Genomic DNA, 20,504 nt, shown 5'->3' with positions numbered 1-20,504 from the left:
GCGCGCATCGTTCATGGTTACGGAATAAAATTTGACGACAAATCCAACCAAATGATCTTCACTTCAAAGCGAAAAAGAAAAACAAACAGTCTACTCAACCAAAATAAACCTCACCGAAACACTTTTTCACTAACACTGACCGATGCCTTGACAATCTTCGTTAACTGATAAACTGATTTTGTTGTCTTGCTTTCATCGCATGAAATATAATGAGGTGTTTCGACAGTTCACTTCCATGCAAAAAGCGGGAAGGGAGAACTCTGAAAGGATTGTAAAAAAATAACGTTCATGGATGCTTTTTTTCACTTTCACTCAAGAGTGTCAACAAATATCAACCCTGGCTCCCACACAAATATAACACAAACTTCTGCCTAACTTGAAATTAATCAAGCAAATCCCTCGCTCTCGATATCAACGTGAATAATAGAAGGTCTTGCTATTAGTGATTTATAACCCTTCCGATAACGATATAGACACTATATATAGACCTGCGTAGTGAATGACAGCAGCACTGGAATCGCTGGTTTTTTATATTCTTGTTTTTTGTTTGATACAAATTTTTCGTTATGTTCATTTTGGCTCGCTGCGATTCAGTCCGCAGGTCTATATATATATAGTGTCTATAGATAACGACTGCTCTCGCTTCTTAGCTGATAGAATGTGTGAGCTGTCAGATTCTTATGAAAATATTGTTGTAATCGGCGACTTGAATACTGATCTTTTACAGCCTAGCAGAAAACACAACAATCTACCTAGGTGTTCGAATCGTTCTTTCTGGCATGTTCAGGAGATGAGCCTACCTATAATACGGGCTGCTCTCAGCTGGATCTCTTCGTTACAAATATCAGATCTAAAGTACGTCGTTTTGACCAAGTAAGCTTTTCTGGGCTGTCCCAACACTATCTAATTTTTGCATTAAATCTAAATAGAAAATCAGTTCATACTGACATGTTTTTTGATGAAATGTTATATGGTGATAAAATCGGGTGAAAAAGGTGATAAAATCGGGGGCCGATAAAATCGGGTACTGAAATAATCGGGTGATCACTGTATTTTAAATTTTTCAATCTTACGTAGTGTTTTCTCGAAGCCCACTCGCCCCCACCCCTTCCTAAGCACTCGTAAGAAATTTGGATACCCCCCCCCCTGTAATTTGTGGATGACCCCAAAGGGGGGAGTGTGGTAAAACAGCCCGTCAAAAATAAATTGAAAAATTGCTATAATTTCGAGTAAACTGAATCGATTTTCCTGAAAATTGGCACGTTTGTTCTACTCTTTAGAACGAACAAAATAAGGATTACTGGAAGTTGCTGTTGAGAGTTCATGATAAGAAATTCGCATTTAAAGTGCTTTATAAATCACATGAAATCTGCCCGAATGCCCTTGGATTGAGTTTGACAGTTAAAGGGCACGAGAAAGGAAGGAATGATTTTCAATTGAGAGGAAGATTAACTGCGCCACTATCTGCTGATAATTTCATACAATACTTCACCCATTTAGAGGAGAAAGAAAATTAAGAAAATCGTGATGATGTGTTACGTAGAAGATAATCTTGTTTAAATTGTGTTACGTCACATGAAATAAGTTTAGAAATGAAAAATAGATTTGGTATTTTGTTGCCAATCTTTTTCATCAGCTACTTTCCCACGGAATAGATTTTTACCAACGTCAATACCAGTTAAACAACCATGAGTGGCTATGAAACATCAGCAACAGCAAAAAAAAATCAAAATATTATCTCACACTGGTGGTCAAAGTGACGCCCTTGCTTGAAGAGAGCACCGACTCGTGTGGGTCTGAGGGAGAACCCGGGGTGGAAATTTAAATATTTCTCCAGAGAGATACTAAACTGGTGTGAGCTTTCTCACACGAAATGATATTACGCTCAATAACTACACAACAGAGCTAACTGCAACTTGGCTTGACTGATTGCACATATCAATGGTTTCTATTCCGTGATTGAGCCGAATAAGTGAAATTGCACAGTGATTCGACTGAATAGAGCTGACTAACTATTCTCATCGTACAAGTTTAAGTGACTCAATACTTTGAACGGTCAATAACGACGCCGGTCATGTCCTTGCAATCAGATGGGAAGAGGTAAGGGATGTTAGTGTGACCTTTTCTGTTTGGAGACCATGTTAACCTCTGCATCTCCACAAAGGTCACAGGGAGGAGGTTTTTGTTAGTAGGGAGGGGTATGTTAGATCAGGCTTCACTTTGGTAAATGACGCGATCATACAAATATTTTACACCCGACAGAAGTGAGTTATTTCCGGGTTATTCTCCGTTCAGTCGGCTGATTCGAGATGCATACTTAACTTATTTATGTTTGGTACTGGTTCAAACTAACAGAGCTTAAAAATACTGTAGGGGCCACGCATTTATTTTTACTATTTTTCAATTGATTTATTTCAGTAGAACACAAAATTGTTCAGTTTTCTGATTTCAGTCCGATTAAAACTAACAGACAATGGTATACTGTTGGGGCCACGACCAATAAGTGGTATATTTTCATGAATTGCCAAATACTATACCACATGATGTGGATCTGATTTCTTTCGACATGCCATTGTAAGACTGTTGAAATCACTCACAAATTTGTGGGGTTTACTTGAGAGGTATACAAGTTACCATATTTTTATTTTGAAATCGAGTTTAACCAACAAACATTTAATTTGTTGTTGGGATCACACACAACTGATTCAAATCCGGTTAAAATCATTATTAAGAGGTACTGTGAGACCAGGCATACGTGTGCGTGGTTCGTATCATAAAATATACAATTTTGTGTGCGGCCACCGTGTACCAAATATGTTGAAATGGTTAAACTGGGCCCAGCTGTGATAGCGCGCGCGAAATCTCCGATAAAATGCCCCGAGTAAACTAGAATACGCCTTAACGAGTTAGCTGATATTATAATTAAGCTAAGAGAACTATCTCATATAAAATAAAACCCCAAGTTTATTTACAAAATTTGCCAAAATAGTTACAACTAGAATAAAGTCGCCATGGACTCGTGTAACGCCGACCACCAAGACACACAAAATACAAAATTACCCATGTATAGCAATATTTGTCCAAAAGCTGGTAAGATCATAAAATTTTATCTACAATTTTCATTAGCATAGCATGGCATCTGCTATTTAGTATCGTAATGATACAAAAGCAAAGTCTCCAGACAAACAAAGAATGCCTACAATGAAAGTATCATTCAAGCCATTGTTGATAAAAAGAAGCGTGCTCAAATTCGGAAATCTTTTGCAACACTCACCCCAATAACAGAAGATCTGAAAAGGGTAGCCGTTGAATATGACGTTAACTTGACACGCCCACTTCGTTCAAAATTTAGAAAATTTGGGATGGATATTGTCTACACTAGTAGAAATACCCAACTCAAAACAAAACTAGGGTCTACCAAAGACCCTATTGATACCCTGAACAAAGCTGGAATTTATAAAATTGCATGCAGTCACTGTGACATGGTTTACATTGGACAAACTAAACGTAACCTAGGGATACGTTTCAAAGAACATTTCGCAGAAGTGACAAAAGCAAGTAAAGTTTCAACAAATGCCCCACCACACCTTTTCAAATCAAAAGTGGCTGAACATATTTTTAAAGAGGAACATCCACTAACTTCGGATAACATTCACCTCCTCCGCCCCGTTAATAATTTATGGAAATTAGACGTAGCTGAAAGTTTAGGAATTTATAAACAACACTCATGCACGCTTCTCAATAAAGACGCAGTTAATCACCCCTCATGGCTATTCAATCAGCTTTTCAAAAACCCCAGACATGGTACGGTAAACAATCGACCGCATAATTCCCTACCTAACTCCAATTAAGGGTGCTAAATTTTCATTTTTACCTACTACAAATAAAAAATCAGGATTTACGCTTTGCTCTTTACCAGTCCACATGAGCACTGAGGAAGACTGTATGTCACAGTCGAAATATATATTTGCGGACTGAATTTCAATACTTATTTCCAAAAAATTTAGTAGAGTGTAACGGAAACCGATAACTATTTCTTTGATTGATCTCAATCACTCTGCTAAGACGCTCGTTATAGATTTTCTAAATTTAAAGAATGCCAGTCAAATATGAATGAATGGCCATTGTACCGCAAACAAAAATTATCTCTTCTTTTCCCACTTGGACAAACAGTACAATCATAATTGGCATAATCAAAATACAAAAGAGTTGTTTAAACCGGGGACTACGCGGCACTCGGCTGTTTAGCCTTCATCACAAGTGAATCATAGTCGAACGCACACTATAAAAAAACCTTTAAACGCGGGTCATTTCGCATCAAGTACGCAGTACATTTAAATTTATATGGAGATTTGTATGGAAAAACCAACTTTTTTGCATTTTCAATTATAAAAAGCTCAAAAGGGTCAAATCATAGGTTTCATAACTTTAAATGGTGGGTTTTTTGATGCCTAACAACTTGGTCGAAGACACTAAAGAGCTAGGGTGTGCCAAAAAAATACTAGAGCTGTTCAAAGTTGAGTATATCGAAATTTATGTTGCAAATCATTTTTTCTGCCAACACTGCCAGTGGACCGGCGTCAGTCAGATTTCCATCAGAAGTTTATTTATTTATTTCGTCAATCATATATGTAGACTGGTTACAATAATTTCTAAACTATACACGAACATAAAACAAATTAATTTTGTGTCCTCAGCCTCAAGGACTTGAAATACTGTTTTAGTTTATACCGGGACATCGTAAAGTCAATGGCTTCGCAGTGTTGATTATAAGAATTCATCATACTATTTATAGGTCCATTTTTTGCGTATTCCGTACGATGATGGTTAAGAGCAAATAAACTACGGTGTCGAAGTTGTCGAATGGGTGCATAAAAGTTCAATGTACATCAACTTCTCAATGCGCAATGCTGTTCTAGAACAACACCGCGAATAATGATTCAAAACAAAATCACTTCAGCTTCCCAGAAAAACAATTCATTGGAATGATCATCCAGGCTTCAGCATTTATTTATTAAAGCCTACATAACCTCTCCTACCAATTACACCTCCAAAATAACTAAAATTCATTTGATCCAAAACGCCACTCGAAATGCTGCTCCAAAACTACACAGCGCACTCTAGGATTTACATAACCTAAATATTCGCTGCTGCTTGTACTTGACGGTGCACACATCAATACATTCACACTCTTCATCACTACAACATACAGTCCCTCTAGAATTATGGGTCAGTCAACGTATTTTCTGAATGTTCAAAAATGGATATAAAATCGGAAAAATTATCAACTACGAAAAGAGCGGGGGCCTAGTGTGGTTGGTAACGTCTCCGCCAACCACGCTCGACGCCTGGGTTCGAATCCCACCGCCGACATAGGTGTCGATGGTTGTGAGGTGGCGTGATCCACTCACAACCAACCCAACTGGTCTAGATTCAATCCTAGCCGACACCGGGAGATTTTCTGAGGCTAAAAATCTCTGGAATCACGCCTTCCATCGCATGAGGAAGTAAAGCCGTTGGCGCCGGTCCGTTAATAAACGGGTCGTGAGTTAGGGTCCTGGGTGTGGAGTCGCCTCCCTGGGCGTCGGTGATTGGCCACAACAGTGGCGGAACTAGACCGACGGAAAATAAGCGAGAATAAAAAAAAAAAAAATCAACTACGAATGTTTCACTATCTATCTCTGTGTTCTGATGTGTACTTTCGACAATCGACAATTAGTTTCACTGCAGTTGATGCGTGTAAATCGGTTGGGAAGAAAAATATCACTTACATAGCAAAAAACACAATTATGGGTCACTTTTGGCATTCAAAATCATTTAGTCTATAAAATCGCCAAAATACGTAAAGCAAGTAATTTTATTGTTGTAAAACCTTGATAATAAGTTATTTCATAATAGCCAAAATATGGACTGACCCATAATTGTGCACCGCAAAATGTAACATTACCACAATTATGGGTCACTCCACTTATTTCACCGAGCTAAATTATGGATTTAGAGATATTTTCAACTTTAAATCATTTTAATCGTATAAATGAGGTTACAAGCGAGTTATAAAAAATTCCACTGCTAATGAAAATTGTTCAGTTCCGTGAGAATAGACGAATTTGCGTTAAAATGACCCATAATTGTAGCTGATCCATAACTGTGGAGGCACTGTATAGCTTGCGCATTCTTTAAATGTTTGATACGAAAACTGATACTCATCTGAATCACTTTGGTCATAGTTTGCCTGACGAAACATTGGATGTCATTGCCGTCCTAACTGCTGCTTGCAGTAAATCGAATAGCATGCACTTGCCCTCCCACTCCATGCACGATATAATAGAATTGGTTTCGATTCAACACTGGTTACGCGTGAAAAACTCATCAAATCGATCGATTCGATGCTAATTTCAAATGACACGCTGAAGGAAAAGAAAACTTTGCGTCAGTCTCTCCATCAATTGAAACAGTGATCAGTTTCATTCGAAATGAACCGATGAACACCTGACGGGAACGAAACTCGAAATCAAGCCCATTTAACAGTGAAAGTATGCGTCGTGATTCGATGACAAAACCCGAAAAGAATCAAATGAAAATGAAATGGTTCAAATCGAAGTAACTGCACTAAACATTAATTTTAACTTTTAGGCTTCGAAAATGTTGAGCCCTGTCTGGAATAAGCATCTCGTGTTTTCGACGACCTTTCCACCGCTCTGGCCGTTAGTGTGCATGCATTTCTTTGTATTTTGACCTTGACTTATCTCACGATTCTAACCTCCTAGAAAACTGCGGTCTTCAGCAAAGTTGTTCAGATGGTCAAGTGCTTCTGGTTGGTGGCTGTTCAGTGCAAAACTCAAAGCTACGCTACGCGTTTTTTCCTTAAAGTCGTTTTTACGCCGTATGTTTCAATTGGTTTTTATTTTCAAGACGTTTATTTAGAGTGTCAGATTAGTTGGCTTAATCCAATTAATGAATATTCACAGATTCGGCCTAACCTACTTTTGTTCTTTGCAAGATACCTTCGTGAAAGTTGCGTTATACAAACAACTTGTATGTTAGAGTGAGATGGTAGGGCTCAAAACGTGCCTCAAAGCGGTCAAAGTTTCACGAAAAATTTCGATGGAAAGAGGTCGATCGAACATCGGGAACACATGCCTCAAAGTGGTCAAAGTTTCCAGTCTCCCAGTCTCAAAATTTTCTAAGTCCTGGAAACTCGATTTTTTTGAAAAAATATTTTTTTTAGATAACACCAAATCTCGACGTTTCATGCAATTCTAAGACATTTCTCACGTAATTTTTCAAAAGGACCTACCTAACATTGAGAGACTCTCTTTGATTAATAACTATGTTATATTTTCCATATTTCATAACAGACGGATTTCGCGCCAAATGAACCCGCGGTTGGCAGCACCCTCTCCGAATTGGTTGAAACTTTTTGGGTGTGAGGACATCACCTAATTAAGCATCTCTGCATACTTACTTTTTCCAAAATTAGTCTAGACTGTCTTCTGAAAAGGGCGAAACTTTTTTTGCCGATTTTTTTGTAAATCAATATAATGCAAAAACGGTAAATTCTACAAAAAAGTGTTTTATAAGTAACTTTTAGGAAATTGTCTGAATTTTCATGAAAAAATATGGAAAAAATTATATATCAAGTCCTACACTGAAAAAAAATGCAATTTAAATACAAAACATCGATTTAAAAAAAATGGGCATCTCCGAATTGGCTAAATTTTTTTTTGGTGAAAGAAAACATTGTTGGCTACATTTCGTTCATACATCGCAACTTGAGCATATCTAAGAAAAAAAAAGTTATTCTCTAAAATAAAAAATGAAAATGCAAACTAAAACCAATGCATATTATTTTTTTAGTGTAAAACACCTTGATAGAATAAAATACTTGTTATGTTGTGTAAGTGTGTAATTTCAATAAATTAGGTAATAGTAGAACCAGTGTTTGAGTATTGTTTTTGACTCTGTAAGCAAAATCCTGCGTGAAGCACGTGGCCGCTGTAGAACATAGGTAACCCAAACGCGGTAGGAAATTTTCTCCCGAGAGGAGTGCTGCTGCTGGTGTTTTGACTGCTACAATACATGTTTATTCTACCTGCAGAATATATGTTTATTCTACGTACGCAACTTTTATCTATTGTATCTGTTGTGATATGTATGCACGTTACGAACCTGTTTAAAAGCTTGATAAAATAACAACGCTACTCAATCAACTTATAGCAATTGTGAAGAGAAGTTCGACTAAGTTTTGTTATCATGGATCAAAAGGATATATCACGGCTGAAATATTCGAAAAGCTGTGCAGCTGTTGGCAATAAGAAGTGCAGCCGTGAGAGTTCACGCAGTTTATCTTCAACGATAATAGAAAAAATACGGTCCATGGGTTATGACCACCAACTGGATGAATCGATACACATTTGTGTTTCTTGTCAAGCTGTAATATCGCATACCAAAAGTGTTCCACAAAAAAAGCGACGAACGGATGAATACGAAGCAACGCAAGATTTCGAAGATCCACAACCATCAACAAGTAAAAGTCCGCAAGAATCAACATGTGAAAATCCGCAACCACCAACAATTGAGCAGCCATTAACAAGTTGTGAAGAGATTAATGACATGCTAGGTAAGAACGTTATTACTTTTAAAGAAGTAATAACAAATGCAATAAGTTAATTTTTAACGTACATAATATTTACGTATTATTATATAAATATTTTTTAAACTTATTATTTTCAGAAGCAGTACCGTCAGTTCCATCATTACAGTCAATCGCGTCAGTGGATCAGCTGCAGGGTTCGTAAAATGTGGAATTTTTTTTCCGCAACATCACATGGGAGAGGTCCCTGTGACGCAATCGGAGGTACTCTCAAATGAATGGCAAAGAGAGCAAGTCTTACCCGAGATTACGGAAATACTATTAAAACTCCAAGAGAACTTTACGACTGGGCAGTTCAACAAACAGACAAATGTATAACTAAATTAAATTTCTGCTACATATGCAAAGAACAGTACACAAAAATGTCAGAGGAACAAGAAGAACTATTCAGTCAAGTACAACCTATACCTGGAACACAGAAAGTTTTGTAGCTTTAAGTAATAATCAAATAGCAGTTAAAAGATATTCTAGTTCAGAAGATGACCCAAAAATATTTATTGTATTTAGTAGTGGTAAGAAATAGATGCTAAGTGATTATGTATGAAAATAAAACATTTGACTTATAAAGCGTCGCGTAAGCACGGTATATTTCGTAGATTGCAGACTGATGACTAACGCTTCCACTCGGATATGAGGTACAATGTTTGGGTGTAACATTTAAACCAATCTGAGTTGCAGTAGGCCCGATAGTCATCATTGCTGGCCACGCCCATCTTCACCGTAGCTTGGGGATATTAGAAAGGATATTGATGATGTAATACTTACTCAATGAGAGGCCACCGACTCAGTGACACTCTCGTAAGTATCCTAAATTCGATTTCAAACCGCCAAACTTATCATAGTACAGTTGTCGTGTATTCATGTCACGCTGCTACAACGATTATTAACGAAAAACTATTCAGCTGCAACATTTAACCAAAAGCTTGAAAAATTGAAAAACAAAAGCTCACAGAAACTTTGTTCTGAAAAATTTCGGGAAAGCATCCAAACACACTGTCCCATATCGTAATGAGCAATGGTATAAAATTATATATCAAGTCAAATTTTTCTCGGTTTGCTCAAAATACTAACGGGACCGACCCGCCATGCGCGGTTAAACAGTTCAAAACAAAAAAGTGTCAAAAGTGTAATTTTGTGTTGCGTCCTGCGCCTCAAACACGAATTGAAACAAAATTTCAACACATTATCGAAAAACGCACTTGTCGATTACTGGAAACAAACGCGCAGCGCATAATTGAAAACAAAAAAACGGCAATAAAAAAAATGTTCTACATGCCTAAAAAACTTCGTACGCCAAACAGATCATTCACACATTCTCACATTCATACTCTTGCCAAAAGGGCAAGCCGAAACCCGCTATCAGCTACCACACAAAACCGAGTGCCTAAGCATTCTCAAAAAAAAAAAAAAAATATGAGACACAAAACTTATACTCATCTAGATCATTCTGATGATGGTGCTTTGTCGGTGATGGTATGCACACTGAGCAGCACCAAGCGACACCAGAGAACAATGCTATCCAACTGCCATCTTCTTCGCTCACAGCACCACGCAATCTTTTGTACGTGCATAACACACCGCTAGCCAGAGCGAAACACCGAGTTAGCACTAACACTTGCACAACTTTCCTGGCTTTGCAATTTGGCAATTTTTGAGAGTGGATAAATTGGCCATTCTCACACTAGAAACACTCGCATTTTCACTGATACTTCATTATTACCGCGTTATAAAAACATCACTGATAACTTTTCTTCACTTTTCAGCAAATTTGCTTGCATAAATTACTTGAAATTCAATAATTTAACGGAGAGGTTTCAGAGCACGTACCATCAATCTTGAAAATAAAACATTTGACTTATAAAGTAAAAAAAAATCGATTTTTTCTTCCACATTAACACCATTTTCATAGGTAAATTTATCAGGTAGGTTCATAAGATGTGAGAAGCATTCACATCTGTAATACAATGAACTTTAGGTACATGCATACACATAATATATTGAAATTATGGATTGAGTTTTACTTGTTTCAAATACTTTTAAACTAAAATAATCAAAACATAAAAAGTATTTCATTCTATCAGGTTGTTTTACACTGAAAAAATAATATACCTTAGTCTTAGTTTGCATTTTAATTTTTTTATTTTTGAGAAAAACTTTTTTCCTTAAATATGCTCAAGTTGCGATGTATGAACGAAATATAGCCAACAATGTTGTTGTTGCGCACACTCTGAGTGACCCCGCACCTACTTTAAACACATTGGCAGCTGAACTACCCTCACCTACATTGTTCTGACGGAGTGAAGTATCTCTGCAAGGGCGAACTGACAAGCTACACACAATATGTCATCATTCCTCAAAAGCTCATCGCAGTGAAAGGACATAGTGGTCAGAAGCTGAAAAATTAGATTAAAATTAACAGTTAAAATAGTACGGCTCTAAAAGTTCGGCTTATTATAATTAGTACGGGTAGTTGCTGTAATAATTAGTACGGGTAGTTACTGTAATAGTTAAAACTGTGAGTACGAAATCGACGGCTTAGACCGTTGCCTAATACTATTGTTAAAACTTATACCTAACAATGCTTAACCTACAATAGATTCACGAGATTCCGCGTGTGCAGAAACGTTGCCAATTACTAGCAGTTAGAACCCAATTTAAACGCAGGAAACCTACAAACGTACACTAAACATTAAAATATTAGAATTAATTACAAAATATTAATTGTAGGAAATTTTTAGTCTTCCGTCGGAAATATAGAAGGTTACAAATTTGGAAAGTGTTTCCTTTCGTTGCATAGGCAACATTTTAAAAATTTCGTTTTGCCGAACTGAGCCCAATCGGAATAATGTCGCAAAAGGCGAATGAAGGGGAATCAAGCCCGCCGTCACAATCAAATTGTGCCCTTTGTTGTACCGAGGACAACAGCCGCATGGTTGCATGCGATGAATGTGACGCCTGGTATCACTACGATTGTGTAGGTGTGTCACAGGCAGTGAAGGATGAGGACTGGAGCTGCGAGAAGTGTGTAATTGCCAGGGCAGCCAAATCCAATCTTAAATCTTCCAAACCGACCGCACCAGCAAATCCAGCAGCAGTGAAAATGCAAGAAGGTGCTTCAAACAATCAAGCACCAAATGCACCAGGACCATCTTTCGGTAACAATTTTCTCCAACTGCAAGAGATGAAGCTCAAACTTCTAGAAGAAGAACACGCGCTCGAGTTGAGATATATCGAAAAAAAAAACGTCAGATTCTTTTAGAGACCTGCGCTAACATCCCTCCGGAAGGTGGTATAATCTCATCCGCGTTTCCCCCCTTTCACTCGTCACCACACAGAGTGCCCCTTCGTTCAGACGCGCCAGAATTTCTACCGCGACCGAGCCAGATTATTAATGACTTTGAACACAGTGGTCTCGATCAAATGTTGCTGAACAGAAGCCAAATAGCAGCGAGGCAGGCAGTTTCTAGGGAGTTACCTGTTTTTGACGGAGACCCCGAAGAATGGCCGCTATTCTTTGCAACTTTTGAGAACACTACCAATATGTGTGGTTACACCCCCGAAGAGAATGCGGCTAGATTACAAAAATGTTTGCGAGGAAAAGCAAAGTATGCTGTTCGAAGTCAGCTGCTGTACCCCGGGAATGTCGATAACGTGATCGCCACTCTCAAAATGCTTTTTGGACGACCGGAGTTTGTTATTCACTCCCTTATTCGGAAAATTCAAGCGCTGCCAGCACCAAAAGTAGACAAACTAGGATCTTTGATTGACTTTGCCGTTGCGGTCCGAAATATGGTAGCAACCGTTCAAGCTTGCGAGATGGATGATTACCTCTACAATGTATCACTGCTACAGGAACTCGTCGATCGTTACCACCAATGATAAAACTGAACTGGGCCATGTACCGCCAGACAGCAGCCAATACTCGTATTACCCTGAGGACATTTAGCGATTGGCTGTACTCCATGGCAGAGGCTGCAAGCTCTGTGACTATCCCACCCGCCTATTCGGACGAACACAAACAACGAGGAAGAAAAGATGATGGGTACCTAAATGCCCACCGCGAATCGTCTCCAATCCCGGAAAGTATTCTCGACACCGTTAACCCTAGCCGCGACGCTTGCTGTGTATGTGAAGGATCATGTGACAAGGTGGACAAATGCCAGAAATTCCTCAAATTGGACCATTCCGGGCGATGGGCGGCTTTGAGAGACTACAAACTTTGTCGACGCTGCCTGGGAACTCATCGTGGATCCTGCAGATCTTCATTGTCGTGTGGAGTAAATGGATGCTCCTTCAAGCATCATCGTTTATTGCATAATCCGTTAGCAAAATTTAATGATTATAAAACCAATATCAAATGTTCTTCTGTCGCATTTCCTGTGAGGCTATCAAATCAACCAAACCTTTGTGAGCAAACCTGTGAACAGAATGAATCGAACGTTGAACCGTCCGGTGGGCATAATTGTAACACTCATCGCAGCAGTTGCCAATCCGTGTTATTTCGCTATGTACCTGTTGTTTTGTATGGTCGAGGAATCAAGGTCAATACATATGCCTTTCTAGATGACGGCTCGTCTCTGACATTGATGGACATTGAGGACGATTTAGCAAACGAATTGAAGCTCGAAGGTAGTCCGCATCCGATCTGTCTACAATGGACGGGCGATACTTGCCGCTATGAGGATTCATCGTGCCGAGTTTCTATTGAGATCTCGAGTACTCGAAACAAAGCTGCAAGGTTTTCTCTTTCAGACGTTCACACAGTAAAACAGCTAAAACTTCTATCGCAAACGCTATCTTTCGACGAGTTGGCTAATAAATATCGCTATCTCAGAGGGCTCCCAGTAGAATCCTATACGAATGTACGACCGAGGATTCTCATTGGCATCAACAACTGGCGAGTTGGGCATGTGCTCGAGAGCAAAGAAGGAAAGGAAAATGAACCTATTGCAGCGAAAACGCGCTTAGGTTGGATGGTGTTTGGGACGTGTTCTATCGATAGATATCCAGTTTCTGCACATTATAGTTACCATATCAGTTGCAACTCCTGCGAATCTGATGAGCAATTGCATAAATCGGTCAAGGAATTTTTCTCGTTGGACAGTTTAGGTATTGTTAAAATGGAAAAACCGATCATCGGCTGTGACGATGAGAGGGCTTTGGTCATGATGCGTTCGTTAGCTACGCTACAAGGAAACTATTATCAGACGGGTTTGCTTTGGAAGTATGACTGTGTCATGTTACCGAATAATAAGAGTATGGCGAAGAAACTAATACTTTGCTTAGAACGAAGGATGGCACGAGAACCAGATTTGGCAAATGCGCTGCGACTCAAGATGAAAGACTATATGGAAAAGGGGTACGCCAGAAAACTGACAACTAAAGAATTGGAGCAGTCGCACGACCGGATTTGGTACCTACCGGTGTTTCCTGTATTTAACCCAAACAAACCAGGCAAGTTGCGGATAGTTTGGAATGCTGCCGCGGAAGTGAACGGCGTGTCGCTAAATGCGCTGCTGCTAAAAGGACCAGATCAACTAATCGGACTACCCTCGGTTCTGTACAAATTCCGCGAATACCTGGTGGCCATCAGTGGCGATATTCGTGAGATGTTTCACCAGGTACGGATGAGAGAAGCTGATCAACACTGCCAACGCTTTCTTTGGCGCACCGACCGTACACAGAAGGAGCCTGACGTGTACGTTTTGACCGTGATGTCGTTTGGGGCTACATGTTCTCCAAACTGCGCCCAATTCGTTAAAAATAAGAACGCTGAGCGCTTTTGACAGAAATTCCCCGCAGCCGTTGATGCAATACAGAAGGCCCACTACGTGGATGACATGCTTACCAGTGTGGAGAACGAAGACGATGCGATCGAACTTGCCAAACAAGTTAAACGAATCCACTCACGCGGAGGGTTCGAAATAAGGAACTGGGCCTCCAACTCCCGCAAAGTACTTTCAGCTATGGGTGAGGAGCAAGTACCAGAAAAGAGTATGGATATTGCCTCCGAAATGGCTTACGAAAAAGTTCTGGGAATGTGGTGGTCAACCAGCACGGACAACTTCACCTACAAGATGTTTACGCGACGCAACGAAGATGTTCTTCTGAAGGGGAAGCGTCCAACAAAGCGTGAATTGTTGCGAACCATTATGTCCATTTATGATCCTTTGGGAATGATTGCTCACTATCTCATGTTTTTGAAAGTGCTTTTACAGGACGTATGGAGATCTGGTGTATCATGGGATGAATGCATAGCAGACAGGGAATGGAAAAAGTGGAAAACCTGGTTGGGCTTCCTTCCAAAACTCGAGACGTTGCAAATTCCACGTTGCTACCGGCTGTCTATTTCAATGGGGCCTTCCACCCGTATTCAACTCCACACCTTCGTGGATGCCAGCGAAGAAGGCTACGCTGCAGTGTGCTACTTCCGATTTGAAGAGCACAACCAGATCGAATGTGCTTTGATTGGAGCGAAAAGCCGTGTTGCCCCCCTCAAATTTGTGTCGATTCCGCGCCTGGAGCTTCAAGCAGCCGTAGTAGGCGCTCGACTTGCACACAGCATTCAGCTAGGACACACGTACAAAATCAGCAAACGTTATTTCTGGACGGATGCCCGCGATATTCTATGTTGGCTCAATTCTGATCATCGACGGTATAGTCCCTACGTTGCCTTTCGCGTCAGCGAGCTGCTGGAGACAACAGAGCTCTCAGAATGGCTGTGAGTCCCTACTCGACTAAATGTCGCGGATGAGGCCACGAAGTGGAAACGTGGGCCAAATTTGGACTTCAAGAGCCACTGGTTCAAAGCTCCAGAGTTTTTGTGGCAACCCGAGGAAAAATGGCCAGAATCACAACCACTGGGAATCACTCAAGCAGAACTTCGTCCGACGCTGCTACATCATGCGGAAACCAGAAAATGTATAGTGACACTAGCAGATTTCGATCAATGGTAAACGTTACTTCACGCTACAGCTCGTGCGTTACGATCGTCCAAACCTTCAAAAACAGCACAAATACCGGAGAATGGTCCGATGACGCAAAACGAACTACAAGAAGCAGCAAACTATCTGTATCGACAAGCGCAGGAAGACGTCTATCCAGAAGAACGGAAGCTACTCACAAGTCAACAGCACAACCGTGGTAAGATTCTCCCAAAGAAAAGTCCACTGTTCAAGCTAGAACCGTTTATCGACGATGAAGGTGTAATGCGCTTAAAAGGTCGCCTTGGTGCATGTGAATTTTTAGACGAATCCCAAAAGCATCCCATCATATTGCCACGGCAACATACGGTAACAGAGTTGATAATCCAAAAGACGCACGAAGAATTCTATCATCAATGCCATCAAACTGTCCTCAACAAAATTAGAAACAAGTTCTATATTCCACGGCTGCGCGTGGTATACAACAAAGTGCGGCGAATCTGCCAGGAATGCAAAATACTCTTGGCCAAACCGGAACCCCCAACAATGGCCGATCACCCGAAGGCTCGTTTAGCAGCGTTTGTTCGTCCATTTTCGTATATGGGAATCGACTATTTTGGTCCGATGCAAGTTACAGTCGGACGTCGCGTCGAAAAGCGCTGGGGCGTTCTGGCAACGTGCCTTACAACTCGCGGTGTACATATCGAGCTTGCACACAGTCTGACGACGTCTATCGTCGCGAAATATTATGTCGCGCCGTGGAGTTCCTGTCGAGATTATCAGCGATCGTGGAACTAATTTGGTTGGTGCGAGTAAGGAACTGAAAAATGCGCTGGAAGCGGTTGACGAAAATCGTTTGATGCTCGAGTTCACGACTGAGGAAACGAAGTGGTCATTCAACCCCCTCGCTCTCCCCATATGGGAGGAAGTTGGGAACGATTGATTCAGTCCGTAAAAAAAATCTTATCTCAAATTTTACCAACGTCACACTTTCCAACAGATGAGGTTCTCCGGAACAGCCTTGTCGAAATAGAGAACATCATAAATTCGCGCCCGTTAACATACGTGGCTGTTGACGATGAGGGTTCCCCTGCATTAACGCCTAATGACTTCTTGGTTGGTTCGGCAAACGGAATCAAGCCCTTGGTACCTTTCGACGATAGTGGAGCAGCCCTTCGAGCAGCGTGGAGATCATCTCAGATAATATCCAACATCTTTTGGCGAAAATGGCTAAACGAATATCTACCAGAAATTACTCGCCGGTCTAAGTGGTTTAAACCGGTGCGCCCTATTCAGATAGGTGACGAGATAATCATCGTGGACCCAAGTCTCCCGAGAAACTGCTGGCCTAGAGGTTGAGTAATCGATACGAAGTTATCAATGGACGGTCAGGTCAGATCAGCGACAGTACAAACTAATTCCGGCATATATGAACGACCTGCCGTTAAACTGGCGGTATTGGACGTAGGTGCAAACGAGATTGGATTGGATCAGGGTCCAACCACCCGGGGGGACTGTTGCGCACACTCTGAGTGACACCGCACCTACTTTAAACACATTGGCAGCTGAACTAACCTCACCTACATTGTCCTGACGGAGTGAAGTATCTCTGCAAGGGCGAACTGACAAGCTACACACAATATGTCAGCATTCCTCAAAAGCTCATCGCAGTGAAAGGACATAGTGGTCAGAAGCTGAAAAATTAGATTAAAATTAACAGTTAAAATAGTATGGCTCTAAAAGTTCGGCTTATTATAATTAGTACGGGTAGTTGCTGTAATAATTAGTACGGGTAGTTACTGTAATAGTTAAAACTGTGAGTACGAAATCGACGGCTGAAGCCTGTTGCCTAATACTATTGTTAAAACTTATACCTAACAATGCTTAACCTACAATAGATTCACGAGATTCCGCGTGTGCAGAAACGTTGCCAATTACTAGCAGTTAGAACCCAATTTAAACGCAGGAAACCTACAAACGTGAGTGTACACTAAACATTAAAATATTAGAATTAATTACAAAATATTAATTGTAGGAAATTTTTAATCTTCCGTCGGAAATATAGAAGGTAACAAATTTGGAAAGTGTTTCCTTTCGTTGCATAGGCAACAGTTGTCTTTCACCAAAAAAAATTTTATCCAATTCGGAGATGACAATTTTGACCATCGATGTTTTGTGTTTAAATTGCATTTTTTTCAGTGTAGGACTTGATATATAGTTTTTTCCATATTTTTTATAAAAATTCAGACAATTTCCTAAAAATTACCTATAGAACACTCTTTTGTAGAATTTACCATTTTATAAAAAAAATCGGCAAAAAAAATTTCGCCCTTTTCAGAAGACAGTCTAGACTAATTTTGGAAAAAGTAAGTATGCAGAGATGCTTAATAAGATGATGTCTTCACACCCAAAAAGTTTCAACCAATTCGGAGAAGGTGCTGCCAATCCTTGAGACGATTTGGGATGAAATCCGTTATTTCTGACTGTTGTTTAAACATGTCAGCCTGCTAGGATGAGATTTTTGATAGTAAAAACTCAATCTTGTGTCGAGAGACTACTAATTGAAATTAGTTTTTCGTGTTTTTTGAAAAAAAAAATGCATCTATCTAAAACTTTTTCCAAAACATATGCTAGATAACTTGTGACTAAAAGTTGTTTGTCATATTTCGTTGGTGTTTCATTTTAAAAATAATTTTGTCTATAGGAGTTGCTCGATGGAAATCGTATCGTTATTCAAATCTTGTAGCTATCTCATTTAATTTTATATCGTTAAAAAATCTTCATTTAGTATTTTGAGTTCTAAATTTAATTAAAGCATTGTTTAATTCCTTTCTTTCGATCTAACAAGTTAGGAGCCTATCAAGTCATGATGATAAAAAGAAACAAAAGTGATGTAAAATCTCTATCACCGCAAATTTTGTGTAGCCTTAAATGGTATAGTAAATACAATAGCTTAACGAAAGTCGTTCCAACCATTCATCAATGTCATCACTGGAATATAACCGTTGTAACAGCCAGCCGCCACTCACGAAAACTAATTATCCATCAACTTTTTAAAACATCCAGAAGATCAAAGTACCAGCGAGCGAGTCAACATGGAAGTTCGCTTGAAAATGTCAGTAAACAACAACCCCGTTGACATCGCTAGCCAAAAGTATTCCGCAATTGAATCAGATGCCAACCTCAAGTGAACCCCTGCCAACTGCACTTGCATGAAAGAGCAACTAATTGGATATTTTATTGCGACACACTTTTCGTGACCACTGCTTTCCGCATTGGCACCAGTCTGTTTTCCACTCGGATGCCCATTACTCACCTCTTGGAACATTTATTTTTATGAGAAGCAGTTTATCTTCTATTGCTTTGCTACAACACATCACGTAAACATTTCCTATGCAACTGTTGATTCAGATTCAGACACTTGTAAATTCACTGTATATTTGCTCAGTTCGATCGTTCGATTTAGATTTTTTTTCACATTCACAAATTCACTCGTCCTGAAGTGTTTGAGTGGCTCATTAAAAATCCTACCATCATTGTTTATTTATAATTAATTTTTTTCTTCACTCCCCGTTTAGCATGCCGCACGTGGCTTCACCGACAAATCATCGCGAATCGGGCACCGGTAAAAATAGATGATCACTTATCGAACCAATTCGAAACTCGCACGCCATCGCCCACCGCCAACAGGCAAACAAGCGTGTCCTCGCTCGTACAGGTGCCCACGGCCACCCGCGCAACCACTGCTAATTTTGATGAAAATTTTACACCCTGCCAGCCCCAGGTCAAATGGTGGCAATAAATAATTAAAGCTATCCTAAATGAGACACTTCGCCACCCACCACCCACATGCCCGGCGGGAATACGGGCGACAGTTGCGAGTTGATTTGACGCGCACACAATTTGGTTAACGTTAGCCCAGTAACACTCTAAAGCACGCACAATTTTCGACCCGAGTGCCGCCCCTTACGGAAGACGACGCGTTCGTGTGCGACCTTCACGGCGTTCAGCTAGCGATTGATTCCGACACGGTCGTCGAGTTCACGTTTAAGGATAACGCAAAGCTTACTCTCTTTCGTCCCGCCGCCGGTATACCTCACAGTCCACCCGTCTACTCCGTCCCAACCTTTTTCACTTCGGCAGCCTATCGTAAGGCCTTCGCGTTTGTCACTTTAGGAGGAAGTCTAGCGAATATTTACATTCCTTGTTTTACAGATCACTCCGATCCATGCTAAAACCAAACCCTTAAAGAAGCACTTGAATAGATGCACTCACACCAACACATCCGGTGTTGGCTTAAAACTTAAAATTAAAGACAATATTTGATCTATTTGTCATATTTTAACTCTACACGTATCGTCCTGTTTCTAAAACAACATCACGGAGTTTTGTACAACCGTTCTGCTTCGAGGTGCGGCGACGACTGAGAATCCGAAGACACGATATCGTCGCACTTACTTCACCTTCCAAATGATTCTTTTGCCGAGACGACAGCGACGGCAGTCTGAGAATTGAAACCCGGTGCTCCCACGGAGCAGAATAGTGCACCAGCTGATAACAACTTGTTGGAAGCTGCGGCACCCGCCATACCGCCGTCTGAGCGACGACTAGCCGCGCGCCTACACAGGACAGTGGAGTTCCGGTGTGAGCAGCGAATGGTGGCGACTTGTTGAGGTTTCGCTCGCAGGAGAGTCGGAGAATCTTTGTGTTATCAGTCCACCTGACTAGTAAGAGCGTGGTGAAAGCTCTTGCCATTTTCCCGGGAAAACATGTGCGCATGGATAGGCTGAAATTTCCCGCGAGAAAAATGAATGGAAGTCGGTTGATTGCTCTCGGCTCTGGGAGCACCATGCTGGGAATCGGTTGCTCCGTGGGAGAGTTTTGGTACTGATTGCAAACGGTACGTTTGTGTCAGGTGAAACGATATG

General features: G+C 40.4%; 2 protein-coding genes across 8 annotated transcripts in view; one reads left to right on the top strand and one right to left on the bottom strand.

The window, feature by feature from the left end:
* Nucleotides 1-20,072, bottom strand: part of LOC129721159 (5-hydroxytryptamine receptor-like) — a 422,605-nt gene extending 402,533 nt beyond the window's left edge. For 3 of the 7 annotated variants that reach the window (XM_055673407.1, XM_055673406.1, XM_055673408.1), the window contains exon 1: nucleotides 18,893-20,027. The gene's annotated coding sequence lies outside the window, so the exon portion shown is untranslated. The other 4 variants (XM_055673409.1, XM_055673410.1, XM_055673405.1 and 1 more) reach the window with 3 other exon arrangements.
* LOC129720610 (uncharacterized) lies at nucleotides 12,529-15,378 on the top strand. Its single transcript, XM_055672100.1, has 2 exons — nucleotides 12,529-14,274; nucleotides 14,443-15,378. The coding sequence occupies exons 1-2, from the start codon at nucleotides 12,529-12,531 to the stop codon at nucleotides 15,376-15,378; spliced, it is 2,682 nt and encodes an 893-aa protein (XP_055528075.1).
* Nucleotides 20,073-20,504: the final 432 nt, after the last annotated feature.

This window comes from Wyeomyia smithii, chromosome 2 (genome assembly GCF_029784165.1).
Source record: "Wyeomyia smithii strain HCP4-BCI-WySm-NY-G18 chromosome 2, ASM2978416v1, whole genome shotgun sequence".
Classification (NCBI taxonomy): domain Eukaryota; kingdom Metazoa; phylum Arthropoda; class Insecta; order Diptera; family Culicidae; genus Wyeomyia; species Wyeomyia smithii.
This window is presented reverse-complemented; position numbering and strand designations above follow the sequence as displayed.

Excerpts from the sequence above, each read along its gene's own strand:
- LOC129720610 (XM_055672100.1), top strand. The coding sequence starts at position 12,529 with ATGATAAAACTGAACTGGGCCATGTACCGCCAGACAGCAGCCAATACT. Across the intron at positions 14,275-14,442 it reads TTCGTGAGATGTTTCACCAG|AAATTCCCCGCAGCCGTTGA; the intron begins GTACGGATGAGA and ends CGCTTTTGACAG.